We start from the raw sequence: 23701 nt of genomic DNA, 5'->3' as shown, positions 1-23701 counted from the left end.
TTGGAGTTTGCATGTCTCTCTCTTATCATAATCATCACTGTGGATAGAGAGATATTAACTTCTTCTCCTGGTATACAGGAGGTCGTGGGTTCGATCCCAGATCCTTACAACTCCTGCTGTATGATCGAACTTTGCGTCTCTCTCTCTCCCCCTGTGGTCGCGTGGATTTCTCTCCGCGTTCTCCGGTTTTTTCCATCCACATTTAGAATCAACGTCGCCACGTGTTTAGAGCGTCAGGCTGCAATAAAACATCGAGACAAGGCAGGGACGGCAAGATGGACAAAGAAGAGAGACCCAAGGAGATGAGGCTACTGAGTATCACAGCGAGATGTCTCGGGATAGGGATCAAGAGAATAACGAGCTGCTGGGTGAGCGAGAGGAGATATCCCCTCAGCACCACCGAGGGATACACAAAGATAAATAGAGACACGAAGAGATATGTAGAGATAATAAGATGATGATGATGGTGATGATGATGGTGATGATGCAGAGACTCGGGCTGGGATAATGGGTGCAGCTGCTAAACAGTAAATGTCGCTGTTGAGGCTCGTGGCAGAGAGAGCGAAGAGAATGGGAAGGAAGCTGCGTAGCACTGCAGGGAAGATTTCCCCTCAGCACCACCGAGGGGGGTGATGACAATGATGACATCTCGTACGAAGAAGTGGGAAAGGAAAAATAACAACATCTGAAGAGAACACAAAAGTCCAGGAGTGGACGGCATGAGACAGAGGGAGACACAGAGACAGGGTGACAGACAGAGAGGGACAGAAAGAGAAACAGAGGGAGAAAGAGACAGAGAAAGAGAGACAGGGAGAATGGTTCCCAACAGTAGTAGGTATAAGACAAGATTCACTAACATCAGGCAGAAGCAAGCAAATCTTAAGCTACAAGACACAACACTGAACATTTTAAAGAACAACATGCGTGTTCAGTACCAGCTCTTTATGCCTGCGAGACTTGGACATTTAAACAAAGTCTGACAGAGATAAGATATTGACACTCGAAATATATTGCAGCTGCTGCTGCTGCTGTGACCACTCCAGGACTCCCCGCACTGCGAGCTCAGTCGAGGCTCTCACCGCGCTGTCCGCTCGCTGCCATGCCGAGTGAGTGGACAGCCGCTATTGGTACCAGAGCAGCGCGCTGAGTCGGGGTCCACTCTGTTCCAACCATCATCTGCCGTCCTCACGATTCCTGGGTGCTGAGAGATCCAGCGGCTGAGGTAGAGGATGTCTGAACAGGCACAGTTGACCGGAGAATAATCATCTGCTACTTCGTATCGATTTTTATACATCTGTGTCTTATTGCTATATCTTATATAGATTTACAAATAGCAGTGCATTATTCTTATATCTTATGAAGATGTATACGTAGCATTGCCTTATGATATGTTATATAGATATATATAGCAGTGCCTTATTCTTACAAAGATTTATGAATAACAGTGCCTGATTCTAATTCTGGATGCAGATTTATATATGGCGGCGCCTTATTCTTACATCGTAAGCAGGTTGATGATGCTGCAGCTGATGATGATGATGATGAAGGAGTCCTTGTCTCCAGTCCGAGTTGGTTCTCTTTGACCACCACTAACAAGCGAGAAGCCACGTGGCACTGACGTCACAGTAGAGCAAGACCGAGACACCATGAGAAGCCACGTGGCACTGACGTCACAGTAGAGCAAGACCCAGACACCATGAGAAGCCACGTGACCCTGACCTCACAACATCAACAACACCGTGATCCCAGCTGACATCAGATAGTAGAATTTTGTCACCACTACCACAATCACTGCTGTCGCCCACAGCACTATTGCTGATGATCACAGTGAATCCATTACTGGGTAACCAATGCTAGCTGTGATTGGAAAATGAAGGGGAGTGATTACGCTACAGTTCAACGTCTCGCTATGAATGCGCTCTGTGATGACAATCAAGGAGTTTGGCCGTCGATGAAATCAATTGATAGATTGATCGACAAGTGGTCGCGTGGTTGACAGCCATTCGTTAACGATAATCAGGTGACGGGATGTGACGTGTCACGTGGTCAGTGCCAAGTGGCGTGTGTGGGTGTCATTATCAGCATCACGACAAGGATCACGATTCTGTTAGATGTGCAGAAGGTTATAACGCCTCCGACTCAGAGGCCACATTGAAACCTAACGTGGGCTGTACGGTGGCTCGGAGATGTTAACCACCTCACCTGGTATGCAGGAGGTCATGGGATCGATCCCGGATCATGGCGATGCCTGCTGCTTTAAATTTGGCATCTGCTTTTCTATCTCTTTATCATGACGCTGGTTCGGATATGTTAAATACCTCGCGTGGTCTACAAGAGGTCGTGGGTTTGATCGCCACCCTGATGATGCCTGCTGCTGTATATTTTGAAGTCTGTGTCTCTCGCTTTCATCATCGGGGTTGTTGGGAGATGTTAATTACCTTGCCTGGTATGAAGAAGGTTGTGGGTTTGATCCCGACCCAGACACCTGATGTATATATGTGGAGTCTGCGTGTCTCTCTCTTCCCGTTGTGATCACTGCGTGGATTTCTCTCCGGATCCTTTGTTATTTCCCTCTACATTAAGAATCATCGTCACGTGTTTAGATTAGTTGACTCCTGCTATGAATGTTCCACTTGATGAAGACAACAAACTCAACACAAAAAACAGTTCTAAAGAAATGGGGTTTAAATGTAGTACAGTGCGTAGTGTATAGAGTGGTCTATGGTATACAGCATAATAAGGTAGTGTGCAGTGTCTGTGTAGTATGTTGACCTTTGGCACAGGATGTAGACAACTATGCTAATCGGAGGGGCTGGGGAAGGATTACGATCTTAAGAAATTAGTTTTTTCAATCTAGATGTTGTTGAAGTGCACAGCTGCAGTGGTTTCATCATTTCGGAAGGAGGAGCGTTCCAGACGACCGGATAAGCCGGAGAAGCTGCGCATGTGAATGCTCAGCGAGATGATGCAGCGACCTTCTATAGGATTAGAAAATATGCAATGAGGTGACCGTCTTTGATGAACGGCTGAGCCAGGGCCGCTGCTGCTCCTGTGCGGATGCTGAGCAGAGTTGTCGTGATGATGGTTTATAGCTCCTTGCTGACGACATCAGCGGCGAGGCGTTGCGGTTCATTTGTGGCAAGGAGCGCCTCGTAGGGTGCAGGTGGGAATGGGATTGGGGGGAGGGATGAGTGGAAATAATTTAAAATATCTTAAGATAGGTCGCGGTGTGAATGTACTACGGAGTGCGTGATACAGAGGCGGTGTCTCTGAATGGTGGTCACGTTCTCTCGCGAGCTTCCGCTTTGCGGTGTCCCCCAAGGGTCTATTCTGGGCGCTGTTCTCTTCACCACGTGGAGATTCTTCCTCTTGGCAAAGTCATTTCAAGCGTCGGTGTAAAACTCCGTTTCTGTGCCGATGATACACAGGGCGCCACAGTGGCTAGAGAGATGTTAACTACCTCGCCTGGTGTACAGGAAGTTGTGGGTTTGATCTCGATCCTGACGCCTGTATAGTTGGTTTGTATTTCTCTCTTTCATCATCATCATGGTAGCTAGAGAGATGTCAACTACCTCGCCTGATGCGCAGGGAGTTGTGGGTTTGATCTTGATCCTGACGCTTCTATATTTGGTTTGAATTTCTCTCTTTCATCATCATCATGGTGGCTAGAGAGATGTAAACTACTTCTCCTGGCAGGAGTTCGTGGGTTCGATCCAAGACCCTAGCAATGCCTGCTGTATGACCGGAATTTGGGTGAGCGAGAGGAAATATCCCCTCAGCACCACCGAGGGATACACAGAGATACATAGAGATACCTAAAATACGTAAAGATGCACATCGAGATACACATTGATATACATAGATACATAAACACACAGAGATTCATAGAGAGATGTAGAGATACATAGAGACACATAGATATACATAGAGACACATAGAGATACACATAGTTAGACACAGAGATACTGCATAGAGTTATAAATAATAGTGGGAAAAGCAAAATAACAACATCTGAAGAGAAAACAAAAGTCCAGGAGTGGACGGCGTAAGACAGAGAGAGAGAGAGAGACAGAGAGAGACAGAGAGATGCAGAGACAGAGAGAGACAGAGAGACACAGGGAGACACAGAGACAGGGAACGACAAAGAGAGAGACAGAGAGACAGAGAGATGCAGAGACAGAGAGATACAGAGAGACACAGAGACAGAGGGAACGACAGAGAGACAGAGAGAGAGACAGAGAGATGCAGAGACAGAGAGAGACAGAGAGACACAGGGAGACACAGAGACAGAGGGAACGACAGAGAGAGAGACAGAGAGATCCAGAGACAGAGACAGAGAGACACAGAGAGACACAGAGACAGAGAGAGAGACAGAGACAGAGAGAGACAGAGAGAGACAGAGACAGAGAGAGACAGAGAGAGCCAGAGACAGAGACAGAGAGACACAGAGAGCCACAGAGACAGAGGGAACGACTGAGAGAGAGAGAGACAGAGAGACAGAGACACAGAGAGACCCAGATAGGGAGACAGAAAGCGACAGACAGAGAAAGAGAAACACAAAGCGAGAGAGACAGAGAGAGAGAAAGAAAGATAAAGAGGAACATAGAGAGACAGACAGAGCCAGGACAGAGAGAGAGAGAGACAGAGATTCAGAGAGAGAGAGAGACCCAGAGAGAGAAAGATGCTTGAGTGACAGATACAGAAATATACAGAGGGAAAGACAGAGAGAGACAGACAGAAAGAGACAGAGGTAACGACAGAGAGAGAGCGAGAGACAGACAGAAAGATACAGAGGGAGAAACAGGGAGAGAGCCACAGGTAGAATTATTCCCGAAAACAGGAGGCATGAGACAGGATTCACTAACATCTGCCTGAAGCAAGCAAATCTTAAGCTAGAAGACCAAACACTGAACATCTTAAAGAACAACATTCGTATAATTAGACCTCCTTTGCCAGTACCAAAATGTAATAAAAGGCTCAAAAGAAAGCCGTCCCTTGGTATGGACCAATCAGTTTCAAGGACAATGCATATAATATCATAGTACGTTTTTTTTGTTTGCATTTTGACTGCAGGTATTGTGGTTAATGCAGACATGAATCCTAGTAACAAGGTTTCAGTTTTTTGCCAGAAAAAAAGGAGAAAATCCCTATTATAACAACATCCGTGTTCAGTAGCAGCTCTGTATGCCTTGCGAGACTTGGACATTAAAACAAAGACTGACAGATATTCTTAGTTCTTTCGGTAAAGTCACGTTGAAGGGAAACAATAAAATAATAAAATATATATAAAACAATAAAAATTCTCACGACGTTTCGACCATAACACAAACGGTCGTCTTCAGTTTGGTAGGCTGCCGTTTGTGTTATGGTCGAAACGTCGTGAGAATTTTTATTGTTTTATAGATATATTTTATTATTATTTTATTGTTTCCCTTCAACGTGACTTTACCGAAAGAACTAAGAATATGAATTACTGCAGTCACGAAAGCTTTAAATCAAAATTTAAAGACTGACAGAGGTAAGATATTGACATTAGAAATGTATCGCAGCTTTTGCTGCGATAAGACTTGGAGGCACTTCTTTATTAACAAGCACCATCGGGGTTAATGCTCTTAAAATTTAGTCCGTCTATGGTCGGCGACACCACTCAGCCAGGACCGTTTGGTAGGCTGCCTGATTAGCGGCGTCCCGAGATGGTGATGACGGAGATGACGACGAGAAGAACGGTGACGAAGGACGTCAGCAGCACGACGGGGAGATCCCACTCCTACATCAGCTCCGAGGTCACTTACAGAGACCCCTCTTATTCTGTAGTGTAGTGTGTAGTGTATAGTGTAGTGTAGTGTGTAGTGTAGTGTGTAGTGTGTAGTGTATAGTGTAGTGTATAGTGTGTAGTGTAGTGTGTAGTGTAGTGTGTAGTGTAGTGTATAGTGTGTAGTGTATAGTGTAGTGTGTAGTGTAGTGTGTAGTGTAGTGTGTAGTGTAGTGTATAGTGTAGTGTATAGTGTAGTGTAGTGTGTAGTGTAGTGTGTAGTGTATAGTGTAGTGTAGTTTATAGTGTAGTGTATAGTGTAGTGTATAGTGTAGTGTGTAGTGTATAGTGTAGTGTGTAGTGTAGTGTGTAGTGTAGTGTGTAGTGTAGTGTATAGTGTAGTGTATAGTGTAGTGTGTAGTGTAGTGTGTAGTGTAGTGTGTAGTGTAGTGTAGTGTGTAGTGTATAGTGTAGTGTGTAGTGTAGTGTGTAGTGTAGTGTAGTGTGTAGTGTATAGTGTAGTGTATAGTGTAGTGTGTAGTGTAGTGTGTAGTGTGTAGTGTAGTGTGTAGTGTAGTGTATAGTGTAGTGTGTAGTGTATAGTGTAGTGTATAGTGTAGTGTGTAGTGTAGTGTATAGTGTAGTGTATAGTGTAGTGTGTAGTGTAGTGTGTAGTGTAGTGTGTAATGTGTAGTGTATAGTGTAGTGTATAGTGTAATGTGTAGTGTAGTGTGTAGTGTAGTGTATAGTGTATTGTATAATGTAGTGTATAGTGTAGTGTATGGTAGTGTATAGTGTAGTGTATTGTACAGTGTAGTGTAGTGTGTAGTGTATAGTGTAGTAGTGTATGGTGTAGTGTATAGTGTATTGTATAGTGTAGTGTAGTGTGTAGTGTAGTGTGTAGTGTAGTGTATAGTGTAGTGTATGGTAGTGCATAGTGTAGTGTGTAGTGCATAGTGTAGTGTATAGTGTAGTGGATAGTGTAGTGTATTGCATAGTGTATTGTATCGTGTATAGTGTAGTTTATAGTGTAGTGTATAGTGTAGTGTATAGTGTAGTGTATAGCGTTGTGTATAGTGTAGTGTATAGTGTAGTGTATAGTGTAGTGTATAGTAGTGTATAGTGTAGTGTGTAGTGTATAGTGTAGTGTGTAGTGTCTAGTGTAGTGTATAGTAATGTAGTGTAAAGTGTAGTGTATAGTGTAGTATATAGTGTAGTGTATAATGTAGTGTATAATGTAGTGTATAGTGTAGTGTATAGTAGTGTATAGTGTAGTGTGTAGTGTATAATGTAGTGTAGTGTGTAGTGTCTAGTTCAGTGTATAGTAATGTAGTGTAGTGTTTAGTAGTTTAGTGTATTGTGCATAGTGTAGTGTATAGTGTAGTTTATAGTGTACTGTATAGTGTAGTGTGTAGTGTGGTGTGTAGTGTATTGTGTAGTGTATAGTGTAGTGTATAGTGTAGTGTATGGTAGTGTATAGTGTAGTGTATTGTACAGTGTAGTGTAGTGTAGTGTGTAGTGTAGTGTGTAGTGTAGTGTAATGTGAAGTGTAGTGTGTAGTGTAGTGTGTAGTGTAGTGTGTAGTGTATGGTAGTGTATAGTGTAGTGTATAGTGTAGTGTATAGTGTAGTGTATAGTGTAGTGTGTAGTGTAGTGTGTAGTGTAGTGTATAGTGTAGTGTATAGTGTAGTGTAGTGTGTAGTGTAGTGTATAGTGTAGTGTATAGTGTAGTGTGTAGTGTAGTGTGTAGTGTAGTGTGTAGTGTAGTGTATAGTGTAGTGTATAGTGTATTGTGTAGTAGTATATAGTGTCGTGTATAGTGTAGTGTATGGTATTGTAGTGTATAGTGTAGTGTATAGTGTAGTGTATAGTGTAGTGTGTAGTGTAGTGTGTAGTGTATAGTGTAGTGTGTAGTGTAGTGTGTAGTGTGTAGTGTAGTGTATAGTAGTGTATAGTGTTGTGTATAGTGCAGTGTATACTAGTGTAGTGTATAGTGTAGTGTATAGTGTAGTGTGTAGTGTATAGTGTAGTGTATAGTAGTGTTGTGTATAGTAGTGTTGTGTATAGTAGTGTAGTGTATAGTATTGTATAGTGTAGTGTGTAATGTAGTGTGTAGTGAATAGTGTAGTGTATTGTGTAGTATATAGTGAGGTGTATAGTGTAGGGTATGGTAGTGTATAGTGTAGTGTGTAGTGTAGTGTATAGTGTAGTGTATAGTAGTGTATAGTGTAGTGTGTAGTGTATAGTGTAGTGTATAGAGCAGTGTAGTGTGTAGTGTCTAGTGTAGTGTATACTAATGTAGTGTAGTGTTTAGTAGTATAGTGTATTGTGCATAGTGTAGTGTATAGTGTAGTGTGTAGTGTATAGTGTATTGTATAGTGTAGTGTATAGTGTATAGTGTAGTGTATAGTGTAATGTGTAGTGTAGTGTATAGTGTCTAGTGCAGTGTAGTGTGTTGTGTATAGTGTAGTGTATAGTGTAGTGTATAGTGGAGTTTATAGTGTAGTGTATAATGTAGTGTGTAGTGTAGTATGTAGTGTATAGTGTAGTGTGTAGTGTATAGTGTAGTGTGGTGTATAGTGTAGTGTATGGTAGTGTATAGTGTTGTGTATTGTACAGTGTAGTTTAGTGTGTAGTGTATAGTGTAGTAGTGTATAGTGTAGTAGTGTATAGTGTAGTGTATAGTGTAGTGTATAGTGTAGTGTATAGTGTATTGTATAGTGTAGTGTACAGTATAGTAGTGTAAAGTGTAGTGTATGGTAGTGTATAGTGCAGTGAATAGTGTAGTGTATTGTGTAGTGTATAGTAGTGTATAGTGCAGTGTGTAGTGTAGTGTATGGTAGTGTATAGTGAAGTGTATAGTGTATTGTATAGTGTTTAGTGTAGTGTATATTGTAGTAGTGTATAGTGTAGTGTATAGTGTTGTGTATAGTGTAGTGTATTGTGTAGTGTATGGTAGTGTATAGTGTAGTGTATAGTGTAGTGTATAGTGTTTAGTGTAGTATATATTGTAGTAGTGTACAGTGTAGTGTATAGTGTAGTGTATAGTGTAGTGTACAGTGTAGTGTATCGTCGTGTATAGTGTGGTGTATATATTAGTGTATTGTTTAGTGTATAGTGCAGTTTAAAGTCGTGTATAGTAGTGCAGAGTAGCGTAGTTTATAGTGTAGTTTAGTGTATCATAGTGTATAGTCGTGTATAGTAGTGTATACTATTGCATAGTAGTGTATAGTGTAGTGTATGTAGGGAATGAAACCGTGTGATGCAGTAATGTATTTATTCGATAACTGAGCAGCTGCTACGGCTGGAAGGATGCTGAGCGGAGTTGGTGTGATGCTGGTTCATAGCTTTTTGCTGACCAGAGGCATTGTGGTTCATTCATGGCAAGCACTTTCAGAGACACATACACGACAAGATTCCGTCACCAATAGACTCACACAGGAAACCACAGAATCACCACACAGAGACCCTTAGACTCATCAACACACAAGAGAGACTCAGACAGAGATGCATAGACTCACACAGAGACCTAGAGGCTGACAAAGAGACCCGTTGGCTAAAACAGAGAACCACACAATCACACAGAAACCCATAGACTCCTGCAGAGAACTATAGTCTCACGTAGAGACCCACAGACTCACATAGAGACCCATAGCCTCAGGAAGAGAACCATAGACTTACACAGAAAACTACAGACTCACCACACAGAGAGCCATAGACTCATCACCACACAGAGACCCATAGACTCACCACTACACAAAAACCCATAGACTGATCACTACACAGAGATCCATAGACTCGACACTACAAAGAGATCCATAGACTCGTCACCACCACACAGAGACCCATAGATTCATCACCACCACACAAAGACCCATAGATTCACCACCACCAACAGAGACCCATAGATTCACCACCACACAGAGACCCATAGACTCATCACCACCACACAGAGACCCATAGATTCATCACCACCACACATAGACCCATAGTCTCACCACACAGAGACCGATAGACTCATCACCACCACACAGAGGAGACTTGAGGACTTCAGGGGCTACTCGTTGTTTTTTTCGGTAAAGTCACGTAGAAATAATAAAAAATAAAATTATATAATAGCATGCGACGTTTCGAATGCATCATCAGGTACAGAAGAGCTACATTTAAGAGAGAGAGGAAACACATAACCTCAGAAATATATATACAGACCCTAAGTAGAGCGAATTAACACAGACACACCAGCGGACACAGAGAGAGAGACGGAGGAGCTCACTAAATCAAACAGGGTTCAGCAAAATTTGGAAACTATATAAAGCAACACGGACGGTCTGTTAAAACACAATTAACGCATGGTTTGGTTGATTACGCTATTTCAAAGATTGGTAACTTGTAAGTTAAGTGTGAAATTTCGATTTAAAGCGTTCGTGACAGCAAGATTCATCTTCTTTGGTTCTTTCGGTAAAGTCACGTAGAATGAGAATAAAATAATAATAAAAAATAAGACGATAAAATTCTCACGGCGTTTCGGCCCCAACACAAGTAGCCTTCTTCAGGTGAAAGAACAGAACTGTCGGGACGACATAGCTCGGTGATAGGCATGAAGAGCCTTGACAAAGGAGTTTACATATCAAAGCAGGAGAATTTATCATTGAAAAAGCTGAGGGATTAGCTTGTGACAGAAATAGCTGTGTTAAAGTCAAAGTTTACATATCAACAGAGGCATTTAGTATATGGACGCTAAAGGCCGCCAACTAACCAACTATCATAAAAAAGCCGATGTGAAAAAAATAAGTCTATATCACATCAATATAATAAATGTACTTGATATATTCTTCAATAACCTGAGCTATTATCATACAGTAACTGGGTATACGTTACACTATATAATGAATACCATATAGTAAACCAATAAAAAACTAAAATATAAGCTCCTCAATGTTATCAATAAACTCTATATACTCTCCAATCAGCTGATCAACTAACAATAAGTCGTTATATATCGCGATGTTACATCGTGAAAAATGGCGGTTTTTCCTTCCCCTCAACACCAGCACCACGGACAGCGACATTCAGGCGAACGAGTCAATCCATGCTCGGAAGGGAGGAGGAGGGAGAGAGAAACAGTCACAATGCCAGCGAAAGAGCTGAATGTCGCTGTCCGTGGTGCTGGTGTTGAGGGGAAGGAAAAACCGCCATTTTTCACCATGTAACATTGTGATATATAACGACTTTTTGTTAGTTTCTCAGCTGATTGGAGAGTATATAAGAGTTTATTGATAACATTGAGGAGCTTATATTTTAGTTTTTTATTGGTTTACTATATGGTATTCATTATATAGTGTAACGTATGTATGATTAATAGCTCAGGTTATTGAAGAATATATTAAGTACATTTATTATATTGATGTGATATAGACTTAGTTTTTTCACATCGGTTTACTTTATGATAGTTGGTAAGTTGGAGGCCTTTAGCGTCCATATACTAAATGCCTCTATTGATATGTAAACTTTGACTTTAACACAGCTATTTCTGTCACAAGGCAATCCCTCTTCTTTTTCAATGCTAAATTCTCCTGCTCTGATATGTAAACTCCTTTGTCAAGGCTCTTCGCGCCTCTCACCGAGCTTAAAAGAAGCTGCGAATCTTAGCAGCGTTAATTGAAGCTCTGTCGTCCCGACAGTTCTGTTCTTTCACCTGAAGAAGGCTGCTTGTGTTGTGGCCGAAACGTCGTGAGAATGTTATCGTCTTATTTTATTCTATCATTTTATTCTCATTCTACGTGACTTAACCGAAAGAACCGAGGAAGATTAAGTGTGAAATTTAAGAGAGTTGATAGAACACAGACCGCAAAGAGACGCATGGGGAGAGACACGCACACAGTGAAGAAGTGAAGCCGCATCTCTGTGCCGAGGCCTTAAATAGACAGAGGCGGCGGGGCTGGGACTCTGAGACAATGGAACACAAATTAGCATGAAGAGAGCACTATCAATGGACGGTGCGGGTAGAGGGCACGAGTTGTCACACACGCACACACAGGCAGAGACAACACCGCGATACAATCGAAACGTCGAATGCTATTATATAACTTTATTATTTCTTATTTCTACGTGAGTTTACCGAAAAAAACCAAAGTGTAATTCCTGCAGTCACGAAAGCACCTGATCAAGTTCGAACCACCTCTACGGGGAGGTATGAAGTCTGTGTCTTTGTGTTGTTCTCTGCTGGTGTATCTGCCTCTGTGTCTTGACTTTGTGTTTGTATCGCTGTGTTGTCTCTGCCTGTGTGTGTGTCTTGACTTGGTGTTTGTATCGCTGTGTTGTCTCTGCCTGTGTGTGTGTGCCTTGTGTCTTGACTTGGTGTTTGTATCGCTGTGTTGTCTCTGCCTGTGTGTGTGTGCCTTGTGTCTTGACTTGGTGTTTTTATCGCTGTGTTGTCTCTGCCTGTGTGTGTGCGTTGACTTGGTGTTTGTATCGCTGTGTTGTCTCTGCCTGTGTGTGTGTGCCTTGTGTCTTGACTTGGTGTTTGTATCGCTGTGTTGTCTCTGCCTGTGTGTGTGTCTTGACTTGGTGTTTGTATCGCTGTGTTGTCTCTGCCTGTGTGTGTGTGCCTTGTGTCTTGACTTGGTGTTTGTATCGCTGTGTTGTCTCTGCCTGTGTGTGTGCCTTGACTTGGTGTTTGTATCGCTGTGTTGTCTCTGCCTGTGTGTGTGTGCCTTGTGTCTTGACTTGGTGTTTGTATCGCTGTGTTGTCTCTGCCTGTGTGTGTGCCTTGACTTGGTGTTTGTATCGCTGTGTTGTCTCTGCCTGTGTGTGTGTTTGTGCCTTGTGTCTTGACTTGGTGTTTGTATCGCTGTGTTGTCTCTGCCTGTGTGTGCGTGTGTGACAACTCGTGCCCTCTACCCGCACCGTCCACTGATACGTGCTCTCTTCATGCTAATTTGTGTCCCATTGTCTGAGTCGCAGTCCCGCCGCCTCTGTCTATTTAAGGCCTCGGCACAGAGATGCGGTTTCACTTCTTCACTGTGTGGATGTCTCTCCCCATATGTCTCTTTGCGGTCTGTATTCTCTATTAAATTTCACACTTAACTTACAATTTAGCAATCTTTGAAATAGCGTAAGGTCTATCTTCTATCACTCTCTTAAATTTCACACTTAACTTACAATTGAGCAATCTTTGAAATAGCGTAAGGTCTGTGTTCCATCACTCTCTTAAATTTCACACTTAACTTACAATTTAGCAATCTTTGAAATAGCGTAAGGTCTGTCTTCTATCACTCTCTTAAATTTCACACTTAACTTACAAGTTAGCAATCTTTGAAATAGCGTAAGGTCTATCTTCTATCACTCTCTTAAATTTCACACTTAACTTACAAGTTAGCAATCTTTGAAATAGCGTAATCAACCAGACCATGCGTTAATTGTGTTTTAACCGCCCGTCCGTGTTGCTTTATATAGTTTCCAAATTTTGCTAAACCCCGTTTGATTTAGTGAGCTCCTCCGTCTCTCTCTGTGTCCCCTGGTGTGTCTGTGTTCATTCTCTCTACTTAAGGTTTGTATATATATGCGGTTATGTGTTTCCTCTCTCTCTATTAAATTTAGCTCTTCTGTACCTGATGATGATTGCTTGTGTTGCAATCGAAACGTCGTATGCTATTATATAATTTTATTTTTTTGTTATTTCTACGTGACTTTACCGAAAAAAACCAAAGATGAATTCCAAATCGACTTCAGGGGCGTTTAATCTTCGACTGCGCGGCGCCTCTCCTCCGAGCCACCTCCACGATCGCCACGGCCACCAACAAAGACAGCGCAGACAGCAGAAGCAGAAGCAGCAGAACCCCTCCCCCTGCTCCACCTCCTCCCCCTTCTCCTCCTCCCCCTTCACCTCCTACTCCTACTCCTCCTGCTCCTCTTACTCCTCCCCCTGCTCCTCCTCCTCCTTCGCCTGCTCCTCCTGCTCCCCCTTCTACTCCTCCCCCTTCTCCTCCGCCTCCACCTTCTCCTCCTACTCCTCCCCCTTCTCCTTCTACTCCTCCTACTCCTCTTCCTCCCGCTCCTCCCCCTTCTCCTCCTCCCCCTACTCCTCCTTCTCCTCCTGCTCCCCCTTCTACTCCTCCCCCTCCCCCTTCTCCTACTCCTCCTACTACTCCTACTCCTTCCCCTACTCCTCCTTCTCCTCCTACTCCTCCTTCTCCCCTTTCTACTCCTCCCCCTCCACCTCCTACTCCTCCCCCTTCTCCTCCTACTCCACCTTCTCCTCCTACTCCTCCCCCTTCTCCTTCTACTCCTCCTACTCCTCTTCCTCCCGCTCCTCCCCCTTCTCCTCCTCCCCCTACTCCTCCTTCTCCTCCTGCTCCCCCTTCTACTCCTCCCCCTCCCCCTTCTCCTACTCCTCCTACTACTCCTACTCCTTCCCCTACTCCTCCTTCTCCTCCTACTCCTCCTTCTCCCCTTTCTACTCCTCCCCCTCCACCTCCTACTCCTCCCCCTTCTCCTCCTACTCCACCTTCTCCTCCTACTCCTCCCCCTTCTCCTTCTACTCCTCCTACTCCTCTTCCTCCCGCTCCTCCCCCTTCTCCTACTCCTCCTACTCCTTCTCCTCCTACTCTTCCCCCTTCTCCTCCCGCTCCTCCTCCTGCTCCTCTTCCTCCTCCTTCTTCTCCTTCTTCTCCTCGTCCTCCTCCTCCTCCCCCTACTCCTCCTTCTCCCCCTTCTACTCCTCCCCCTCCACCTCCTACTCCTCCTCTTCCTCCTGCTCCTCCTTCTCTTCCTCCTCCTCCTACTCCCCCTTCTCTTCCTCCTCCTCCTACTCCCCCTTCTCCCCCTACTCCTCCTCCTCCTCCTTCTCCCCCTACTTCCCCTGCTCCTCCCGCTCCTCCTCCCACTCCTCCTCCTCCCCCTTCTCCCCCTCCTCCTCCTCTTCCTGCTCCCCCTCCTCCTCCTCCTCCTCCTCCTCCTCCCCCTTCTCCTCCTCCTCCTTCTCCCCCTACTTCCCCTACTCCTCCCGCTCCTCCTCCCACTCCTCCTCCTCCCCCTTCTCCCCCTCCTCCTCTTCCTGCTCCCCCTGCTGCTCCTCCTCCTGCTCCTCCCCCTTCTCCTCCTGCTCCTCCCCCTCCTCCCGCTCCTCCCCCTTCTCCTCCTGCTCCTCCTCTTCCTGCCGCTGCTCCTCCTCTTCCTGCTGCTCCTCCCCCTTCTCCTCCTCCTGCTCCTCCTCTTCCTGCCGCTGCTCCTCCTCTTCCTGCTCCTCCCGCCGCTGCCGTCGCTACTCGCGGCCTGAGGTGCTCAGCTCCGCCCCACTGCAGCCAGTGCTCGACCCAGCGGCTGAGCGTGGCGCCGGGGGACATCGGCAGGGAGCGGTGCAGGGCGCGGGCGGCACGGGCAGCCTCGCGGAGCCTGCGTGGTGGGGAGAGGGTGGGGGGTGGGTGGGGGGGTGAGTGGGTGGGTGGGGGGTGGGGGGGTGGGTGGGGGGGGTGGGTGAGTGGGTGGGTGGGGGGGGGGTGAGTGGGTGGGTGGGTGGTTGAGTGGGTGGGTTGGTTGGTGAGTGGGTGGGTGGTCGGGTTGGTTATTGGGTGGGTGAGTGGGTGGGTGGGTGAGTGAGTGAGTGGGTGGGTGAGTGGGTGGGTGGGTGAGTGGGTGGGTGGGTGTGGTGGTGAATGGGTGGGTGGGTGAGTGAGTGAGTGGGTGGGTGAGTGGGTGGGTGGGTGGGTGAGTGGGTGGGTGGGTGGTTGAGTGGGTGGGTTGGTGAGTGGGTGGGTTGGTGAGTGGGTGGGTGAGTGGGTTGGTTGGTGAGTGGGTGGGTGGGTGGGTGAGTGGGTGGGTGGGTGGGTGGTTGAGTAGGTGAGTGAGTGGGTGAGTGGGTTGGTGAGTGGGTGGGTGAGTGGGTGTGGTGGTGAGTGGGTGGGTGGGTGGGTGGGTGAGTGAGTGGGTGGGTGGGTTGGTGAGTGGGTGGGTGGGTGGGTGAGTGGGTGGGTGGTGGTGGGTTGGTGAGTGGGTGGGTGGGTTGGTGAGTGGGTGGTTTGGTGAGTGGGTGGGTGAGTGAATGGGTGGGTTGGTGAGTGAGGGGTGGGTGGGTGGGTGGGGCGAGTGAGTGAGTGGGTGGGTGGGTGGGGGGGGTGGGTGGGGGGGGTGAGTGGGTGGGGGGGTGAGTGGGTGGGTGGGTGAGTGGGTGGGTGGGTGGGTGTGGTGGTGAATGGGTGGGTTGGGTTGAGTGAGTGAGTGAGTGGGTGGGTGAGTGGGTGGGTGGGTGAGTGGGTGGGTGGGTGTGGTGGTGAAGGGGTGGGTGGGTGAGTGAGTGAGTGGGTGGGTGAGTGGGTGGGTGGGTTGGTGAGTGGGTGGGTGGGTTGGTGAGTGGGTGGGTGGGTTGGTGAGTGGGTGGGTGGGTTGGTGAGTGGGTGGGTGGTGGTGGGGTGTGAGTGGTTGGTGAGTGGTGGTGGTGAGTGGGTGAGTGGAGTGGGTGGGTGAGTGAGTGGGTGGGTGGTGGGTGGGTGGGTGAGTGGGTGGGTGGGTTGGATTGGTGAGTGGGTGGGTGAGTGGGTGGGTGGGTGGTTGAGTGGGTGGGTTGGTTGGTGAGTGGGTGGGTGGTCGGAGTTGGTGATTGGGTGGGTGAGTGGGTGGGTGGGTTGGTGAGTGGGTGGGTGGGTTGGTGAGTGGGTGGGTGGGTTGGTGAGTGAGTGGGTGGGTGAATGTGTGGGTGAGTGGGTTGGTGAGTGGGTGGGTTGGTGAGTGGGTGGTTGGTGAGTGGGTGGGTTGGTGAGTGGGTGGGTGGTGAGTGGGTGGTTGGTGAGTGGGTGGGTTGGTGAGTGGGTGGGTGGGTTGCGGAGTTGGTGGGTGGTCGGGTTGGTGATTGGGTGGGTGGGTGAGTGGGTGGGTGGGTTGGTGAGTGGGTGGGTGGGTGGGTGAGTGGGTGGGTGGGTTGGTGAGTGGGTGGGTGGGTTGGTGAGTGTGTGGGTGGGTGGTGAGTGGGTGGGTGGGTGAGTGAGCGGGTGGGTGGTTGAGGTGGGTGGGTTGGTGAGTGGGTGGGTGGGTGAGTGGGTGGGTGAGTGGGTGGGTGGGTGGTTGAGTGGGTGGGTGGGTGGGTTGGTGAGTGGGTGGGTGGTCGGGTTGGTGATTGGGTGGTGGAGTGGGTGGGTTGGTGAGTGGGTTGGTGATTAGGTGGGTGGGTTGGTGAGTGGGTGGGTGGGTTGGTGAGTGGGTGGGTGGGTGGGTGAGTGGGTGGTTGAGTGGGTGGTGAGTGGGTGGGTTGGTGAGTGGGTGGGTTGGTGAGTGGGTGGGTTGGTGAGTGGGTGGGTGCTTTGGTGAGTGGGTGGGTGAGTGAGTGGGTGGGTGTTGAGTAGGTGGGTGGGTTGGGAGTGGGTGGGTTGGTGAGTGGGTGGGTGGAGTGGGTGAGGTGGGTGAGTGGGTGAGTGGGTGGGTGGGTTTGGTGAGAGGGGTGGTGGGTTGGTGAGTGGGTGGGTTGGTGGGTGGGTGAGTGGGTAGGTGACGAGGGTGGGTGGGTGTGTGGTGAGTGGGTGGGTGGGTGCGTGAGGGAGTGTGGGGTGCGTGAGTGCGTGAGTGGGTGGGTTGGTGGGTTGGTGAGTGGGTGGGTGGGTTGGTGAGTGGGTGGGTGGTTGGTGAGTGGGTGGGTGTGTTGGTGAGTGGCTGGGTGGGTGAGTGGGTGGGTGAGTGGGTTGGGTGAGGGGAGGGTGGGTTGGTGAGTGGGTGGGTTGGTGGGTGGAGGGGTGAGTGGGTGGGTGAGTGGGTGGGTGGGTGCGTGAGTTGGTCGGTGGGTGCGTGAGTGGGTGTGTGGGTGGTGAGTTGGTGCGTGGGTGTGTGAGTGCGTGAGTGGGTGTGTGGGTGCGTGAGTGCGTGAGTGGGTGTGTGGGTGCGTGAGTGCGTGAGTGGGTGGGTGGTTGATGGGTGCGTGAGTAGGTGGGTGGGTGAGTGGTTGGGTGGATTGGTGGGTGGGTGGGTGCGTGAGTGAATGGTGGTGGTGGTGTGGGATGGGAAGGGAAAATCGTTTAACACATTGCTTTCGCGACCACGGGAAGAGAGAGAGAGAGCGATGCAGACTCCAAATGTACAGCAGCAGGCGTCAGGGTGCGGGATCGAACCCACGTCCTCCTGTATACCAGGCGAGGTAGTTAACATCTCACAGGGTCTGGGATCGAACCCACATCTTCCTGTATACCAGGCGAGGTAGTTAACATCTCACAGGGTCGAGGATCGAACCCACGTCCTCCTGTACACCAGGCGAGGTAGTTAACATCTCACAGGGTCTGGGATCGAACCGACATCCTCCTGTATACCAGGCGAGGTAGTTAACATCTTGCAGGTTCCGGGATCGAACCGACATCCTCCTGTACACCAGGAGAGGTAGTCAACATCTCGGAGGGTCCGGGCTCGAACCCACGTCCTCCTGTACACCAGGCGAGGTAGTTAACATCTCACAGGGTCCGGGATCGAACCCACGTCCTCCTGTATACCAGGCGAGGTAGTTAACATCTCACAGGGTCTGGGATCGAACCGACATCCTCCTGTATACCAGGCGAGGTAGTCAACATCTTACAGGTTCCGGGATCGAACCCATGCCCTCCTGTATACCAGGCGAGGTAGTCAACATCTTGCAGGTTCCGGGATCGAACCCATGCCCTCCTGTATACCAGGCGAGGTAGTTAACATCTCACTGGGTCCGGGATCGAACCCCCGTCCTCCTGTACACCATGCGAGGTAGTTAACATCTCACAGGGTCTGGGATCGAACCCACGTCCTCCTGTACACCAGGCGAGGTAGTCAACATCTCACAGGGTCCGGGATCGAACCCACGTCCTCCTGTACACCAGGCGAGGTAGTTAACATCTCACAGGGTCCGGGATCAAACCCACGTCCTCCTGTACACCAGGCGAGGTAGTTAACATCTCACAGGGTCCGGGATCGAACCCACGTCCTCCTGTATACCAGGCGAGGTAGTTAACATCTCACAGGGTCTGGGATCGAACCGACATCCTCCTGTATACCAGGCGAGGTAGTTAACATCTCACAGGGTCCGGGATCGAACCCCCATCCTCCTGTATACCAGGCGAGGTAGTCAACATCTCACAGGGTCCGGGATCGAACCCACGTCCTCCTGTATACCAGGCGAGGTAGTTAACATCTCACAGGGTCTGGGATCAAACTGACATCCTCCTGTACACCAGGCGAGGTAGTCAACATCTTGCAGGTTCCGGGATCGAACCCACGTCCTCCTGTACACCAGGCGAGGTAGTCAACATCTCACAGGGTCCGGGATCGAACCCACGTCCTCCTGTACACCAGGCGAGGTAGTTAACATCTTACAGGGTCCGGGATCGAACCCACGTCCTCCTGTATACCAGGCGAGGTAGTCAACATCTTGCAGGTTCCGGGATCGAACCCACGTCCTCCTGTACACCAGGCGAGGTAGTCAACATCTTGCAGGTTCCGGGATCGAACCCACGTCCTCCTGTACACCAGGCGAGGTAGTCAACATCTCACAGGGTCCGGGATCGATCCCACGTCCTCCTGTATACCAGGCGAGGTAGTTAACATCTCACAGGGTCCGGGATCGAACCCACGTCCTCCTGTATACCAGGCGAGGTAGTCAACATCTCACAGGTTCCGGGATCGAACCCACGCCCTCCTGTACACCAGGCGAGGTAGTCAACATCTCGTAGGCCCTCTACCTGGGCTCGTGCAGGGCGCCGTGCACGGCGGCGTGCAGGGCGTCCCTGTCCAGGGAGGCCACCCGCAGGCAGACGGCGAATCCGCGACTCTGTGCCAGGCGGCAGTTGCGGTGCTGGTCGCCGAACAGCGGGATCATGACGGCAGGGACGCCGTGGTAGATGGCCTCGTACACACTGTTCATGCCTCCGTGGGAGACCAGCAGGCGAGCTCCACTGTGACCTGCATGCGGAGGCAGTGGGTGGGTGGGTGAGTGGGTGGGTGGGTGGGTGAGTGGGTGGATGAGTGGGTGGGTGAGTGGGTGGGTTATTGGGTGGGTGGGTGAGTGAGTGGGTGAGTGAGTGAGTGGGTGGGTGAGTGGGTGGGTGAGTGGGTGGGTTATTGGGTGGGTGAGTGGGTGGGTGAGTGGGTGGGTTATTGGGTGGGTGGGTGAGTGGGTGGGTGAGTGGGTGGGTGAGTGGGTGGGTTATTGGGTGGGTGAGTGGGTGAGTGAGTGAGTGAGTGGGTGAGTGAGTGGGTGAGTGAGTGAGTGGATGGGTGAGTGGGTGGGTGAGTGGGTGGGTTATTGGGTGGGTGGGTGAGTGGGTGAGTGAGTGAGTGAGTGGGTTATTGGGTGGGTGAGTGGGTGAGTGAGTGAGTGGGTGAGTGAGTGGGTGAGTGAGTGAGTGAGTGGATGGGTGAGTGGGTGGGTGAGTGGGTGGGTTATTGGGTGGGTGGGTGAGTGGGTGGGTGAGTGGGTGGGTGAGTGAGTGGGTGAGTGAGTGAGTGGGTGGGTGAGTGGGTGGGTTATTGGGTGGGTGGGTGAGTGGGTGCGTGAGTGGGTGGGTGAGTGGGTGGGTTATTGGGTGGGTTATTGGGTGTGTGAGTGAGTGGGTGAGTGGGTGGATTATTGGGTGGGTGAGTTGGGTGGGTTATTTGGTGGGTGAGTGAGTGGATGGGTGGGTGGGTGAGTGGATGGGTGGGTGGATGGGTGGGTGGGTGAGTGGGTGGGTTAGTGGGTGAGTGGGTGGGTTAGTGGGTGAGTGGGTGAGTGGGTGGGTGAGTGGGTGAGTGGGTGATTGGATGAGTGCGTGGGCGAATCCCTGATTTTGTGCGTGAGTCGGTTGACATTTTACCCACCCAGTTACCCGCTCATTCATTCATTGACTTAACCATCCACTCATTCAGGAATAAATGAATGAATCCCTCACCCATGAGCTCCTCTTGAGGCAATCCACTGATTGAGTCGACCTATTCCTGAGTGAATGATTGAATGACTGACCAAGTGAACAAATGCACGAATAAACGAAGGACTCGCTGAATGAGTGAACTAGCGACTCGCCCACGGAGATCGTTGTGAGGCAAGCAGTGAATAGCGGAATTCTGGGTGTCTCAACGGGTGAACGAATTAAGGAATGAGTAAATAAATGAAGGAATTAATAATTGAATAAATGAACGTACAAAGAACGAAGCAATGGCCCACGAGGTATTTGTGAGGCATCCAGTGAATATAACTCAAGCGATGACTGAGTGACTGAACGAATTATGGATCGAATTAATGAGTGAACGATTCAACGAGAAAACGAACGAGTGAACGAATGAACGAAAGAGCGACCATTCGACTCGCCAACAAGTTCGCTGTCAGACAGCCGGTGAATGAGCCGACAGATTCCTAAGTAACTGAATGTCGGAGTGGCTAAACGATTGAATGAATGAGTGAACGGACGACCGACCGAGTGAACGAGTGAGTGAATAAGTGAGTGTTGAGTTAGTGAATGAGTGAGTGGGTGAATGAGTTAGTGAATGAGTGAACGGACGAAAGACCGAGTGAACGAGTGAGTGTGGAGTTAGTGAATGAGTGAGTGAATGAGTGAGAAAATGAGTGAACGAGTGAGCGGTTGAGTTAGTGAATGAGCGAGTGAATGAGTGAGAGAATGAGTGACAAAATGAGTGAACGGACTACCGACCGAGTGAATGAGTGAGTGTTGAGTTAGTGAATGAGTGAGTGAATGAGTGAGAGAATGAGTGAAAGAACTAGTGAACGGACTACCGACCGAGTGAACGAGTGAGTGTTGAGTTCGTGAATGAGTGAGTGAATGAGTGAGTGTATGAGTGAGTGAATGAGTGAGAGAATGAGTGAAAGGACTACCGACCGAGTGAATGAGTGAGTGTTGAGTTAGTAAATGAGTGAGTGAATGAGTGAGAGAATGAGTGACAGAATGAGTGAACGGACTATCGACTGAGTGAATGAGTGAGTGTTGAGTTAGTGAATGAGTGAGTGAATGAGTGAGAGAATGAGTGAGCGAACTAGTGAACGGACTACCGACCGAGTGAACGAGTGAGTGTTGAGTTCGTGAATGAGTGAGTGAATGAGTGAGTGTATGAGTGAGTGAATGAGTGAGATAATGAGTGAAAGGACTACCGACCGAGTGAATGAGTGAGTGTTGAGTTGGTAAATGAGTGAGTGAATGAGTGAGAGAATGAGTGACAGAATGAGTGAACGGACTACTGACCGAGTGACTGAGTGAGTGTTGAGTTAGCAAATGAGTGAGTGAATGAGTGAGAGAATGAGTGAGCGAACGAGTGAACGGACTACCGACCGAGTGAACGAGTGAGCGGTTGAGTTGGCGAATGAGTGAGTGAACGAACGAGCGGTTGAGTTGGCGAATGAGTGAGTGAACGAGCGAGCGAACGAGTGAACGGACGGACGACCGAACGAACGAACGAAGAGAGAGAGAGAGTCACCCATGAGATCGTTGTGAGGCAGCCAATCAGCGACGTGCACGTTGCCTCCCCTGGGCCACGTGCAGTCGGCGTGGCGCCAGAGGACGCAGAGCGGAGCCAGGCGGGAGAGGGCGGCGCTCATCTCGCCCAGCAGACGCTCGTCGGAGACCGACGAGACCATGGAGCCCAGGGAGACGAGGACGAAGCCGCGAGAGCAAGGCCCAGAGAGCAGAGAGTCCAGGGTCTACGTAGAGACACATAGAGACACGTAGAGAGATATAGAGAGATATAGAGAGATATAGAGAGACACGTAGAGAGACATAGAGACACATTGAGACACATAGAGACACGTAGAGACACGTAGAGACTCATAGAGACACGTAGAGACATATAGAGAGACATATAGAGACAGAGAGATTCATAGAGACACGTAGAGACACATAGAGACACATAGAGACAGAGAGACACACAGAGAGACACAGAGACACATAGAGAGACATAGAGACACGTAGAGACACATAGAGACTCATGAAGACCATGGAGCCCAGGGAGACGAGGACGAAGCCGCGAGAGCAAGGGCCAGAGAGCAGAGAGTCCAGGGTCTACGTGGAGACACGTAGAGACAGAGAGACACGTAGAGAGATATAGAGAGATATAGAGAGACACGTAGAGAGACAGAGACACATTGAGACACATAGAGACACGTGAAGACGCGTAGAGACTCATAGAGACACGTAGAGACATATAGAGAGACATATAGAGACACAGAGAGACATAGAGACACATAGAGACACATAGAGACTCATGAAGACCATGGAGCCCAGGGAGACGAGGACGAAGCCGCGAGAGCAAGGGCCAGAGAGCAGAGAGACCAGGGTCTACGTGGAGACACGTAGAGACAGAGATATACGTAGAGAGATATAGAGAAACACGTAGAGACACGTAGAGACAGAGAGACACGTAGAGACACATAGAGACTAATAGAGACACATAGAGAAACATGTAGAGACCCATAGAGACACATAGAGAGACATAGAGACACGTAGAGACACATAGAGACATGGAGAGATTCATGAAGACACGTAGAAACACATAGAGACATGTAGAGACACAGAGAGACACAGAGACACATAGAGAGACATATAGAGACTGATGAAGACCATGGAGCCCAGGGAGACGAGGACGAAGCCGCGAGAGCAAGGGCCAGAGAGCAGAGAGTCCAGGGTCTACGTGGAGACACAGAGAGACAGAGAGACACGTAGAGACATATAGAGACTAATAGAGAGACATAGAGACACGTAGAGACACATAGAGACACGGAGAGATTCATGAAGACACGTAGAGACACGTAGAGACACGTAGAGACTCATAGAGACACATAGAGACACAGAGAGACACAGAGAGACACAGAGACACATAGAGAGACATAGAGACACGTAGAGAGACATAGAGACACAGAGAGACAGAGAGAGACTCAGAGAGACACAGAGAGACTCATAGAGAGACATAGAGACACATAGAGACACGGAGAGACACAGAGAGACACGTAGAGACACATATAGAGACACATAG

At 48.7% G+C, this 23701-nt stretch overlaps 1 protein-coding gene across 1 annotated transcript in view; it reads right to left on the bottom strand.

Annotated features, from left to right (window-relative positions):
- The window catches only part of LOC142907824 (UDP-glucuronosyltransferase 3A1-like), a 146006-nt gene that overhangs the window by 60977 nt on the left and 61328 nt on the right, over window positions 1-23701 (bottom strand). The window contains exons 6-8 of the mRNA XM_076057641.1: window positions 22151-22373; window positions 19429-19648; window positions 14752-15145 (exon numbers count right to left, since the gene is read on the bottom strand). Of these exons, the coding sequence (XP_075913756.1) occupies window positions 14752-15145; window positions 19429-19648; window positions 22151-22373 (837 nt within the window). The remainder of the gene's footprint in view (window positions 1-14751; window positions 15146-19428; window positions 19649-22150; window positions 22374-23701) is intronic.

This window comes from Petromyzon marinus, chromosome 83 (assembly GCF_048934315.1).
Source record: "Petromyzon marinus isolate PM22_M1 ecotype Great Lakes invasive population chromosome 83, UKy_Petmar_22M1.pri1.0, whole genome shotgun sequence".
Classification (NCBI taxonomy): domain Eukaryota; kingdom Metazoa; phylum Chordata; class Hyperoartia; order Petromyzontiformes; family Petromyzontidae; genus Petromyzon; species Petromyzon marinus.
Note: the sequence above shows the minus strand (reverse complement) of the source record. Positions and strands in the feature narration are given on the sequence as shown.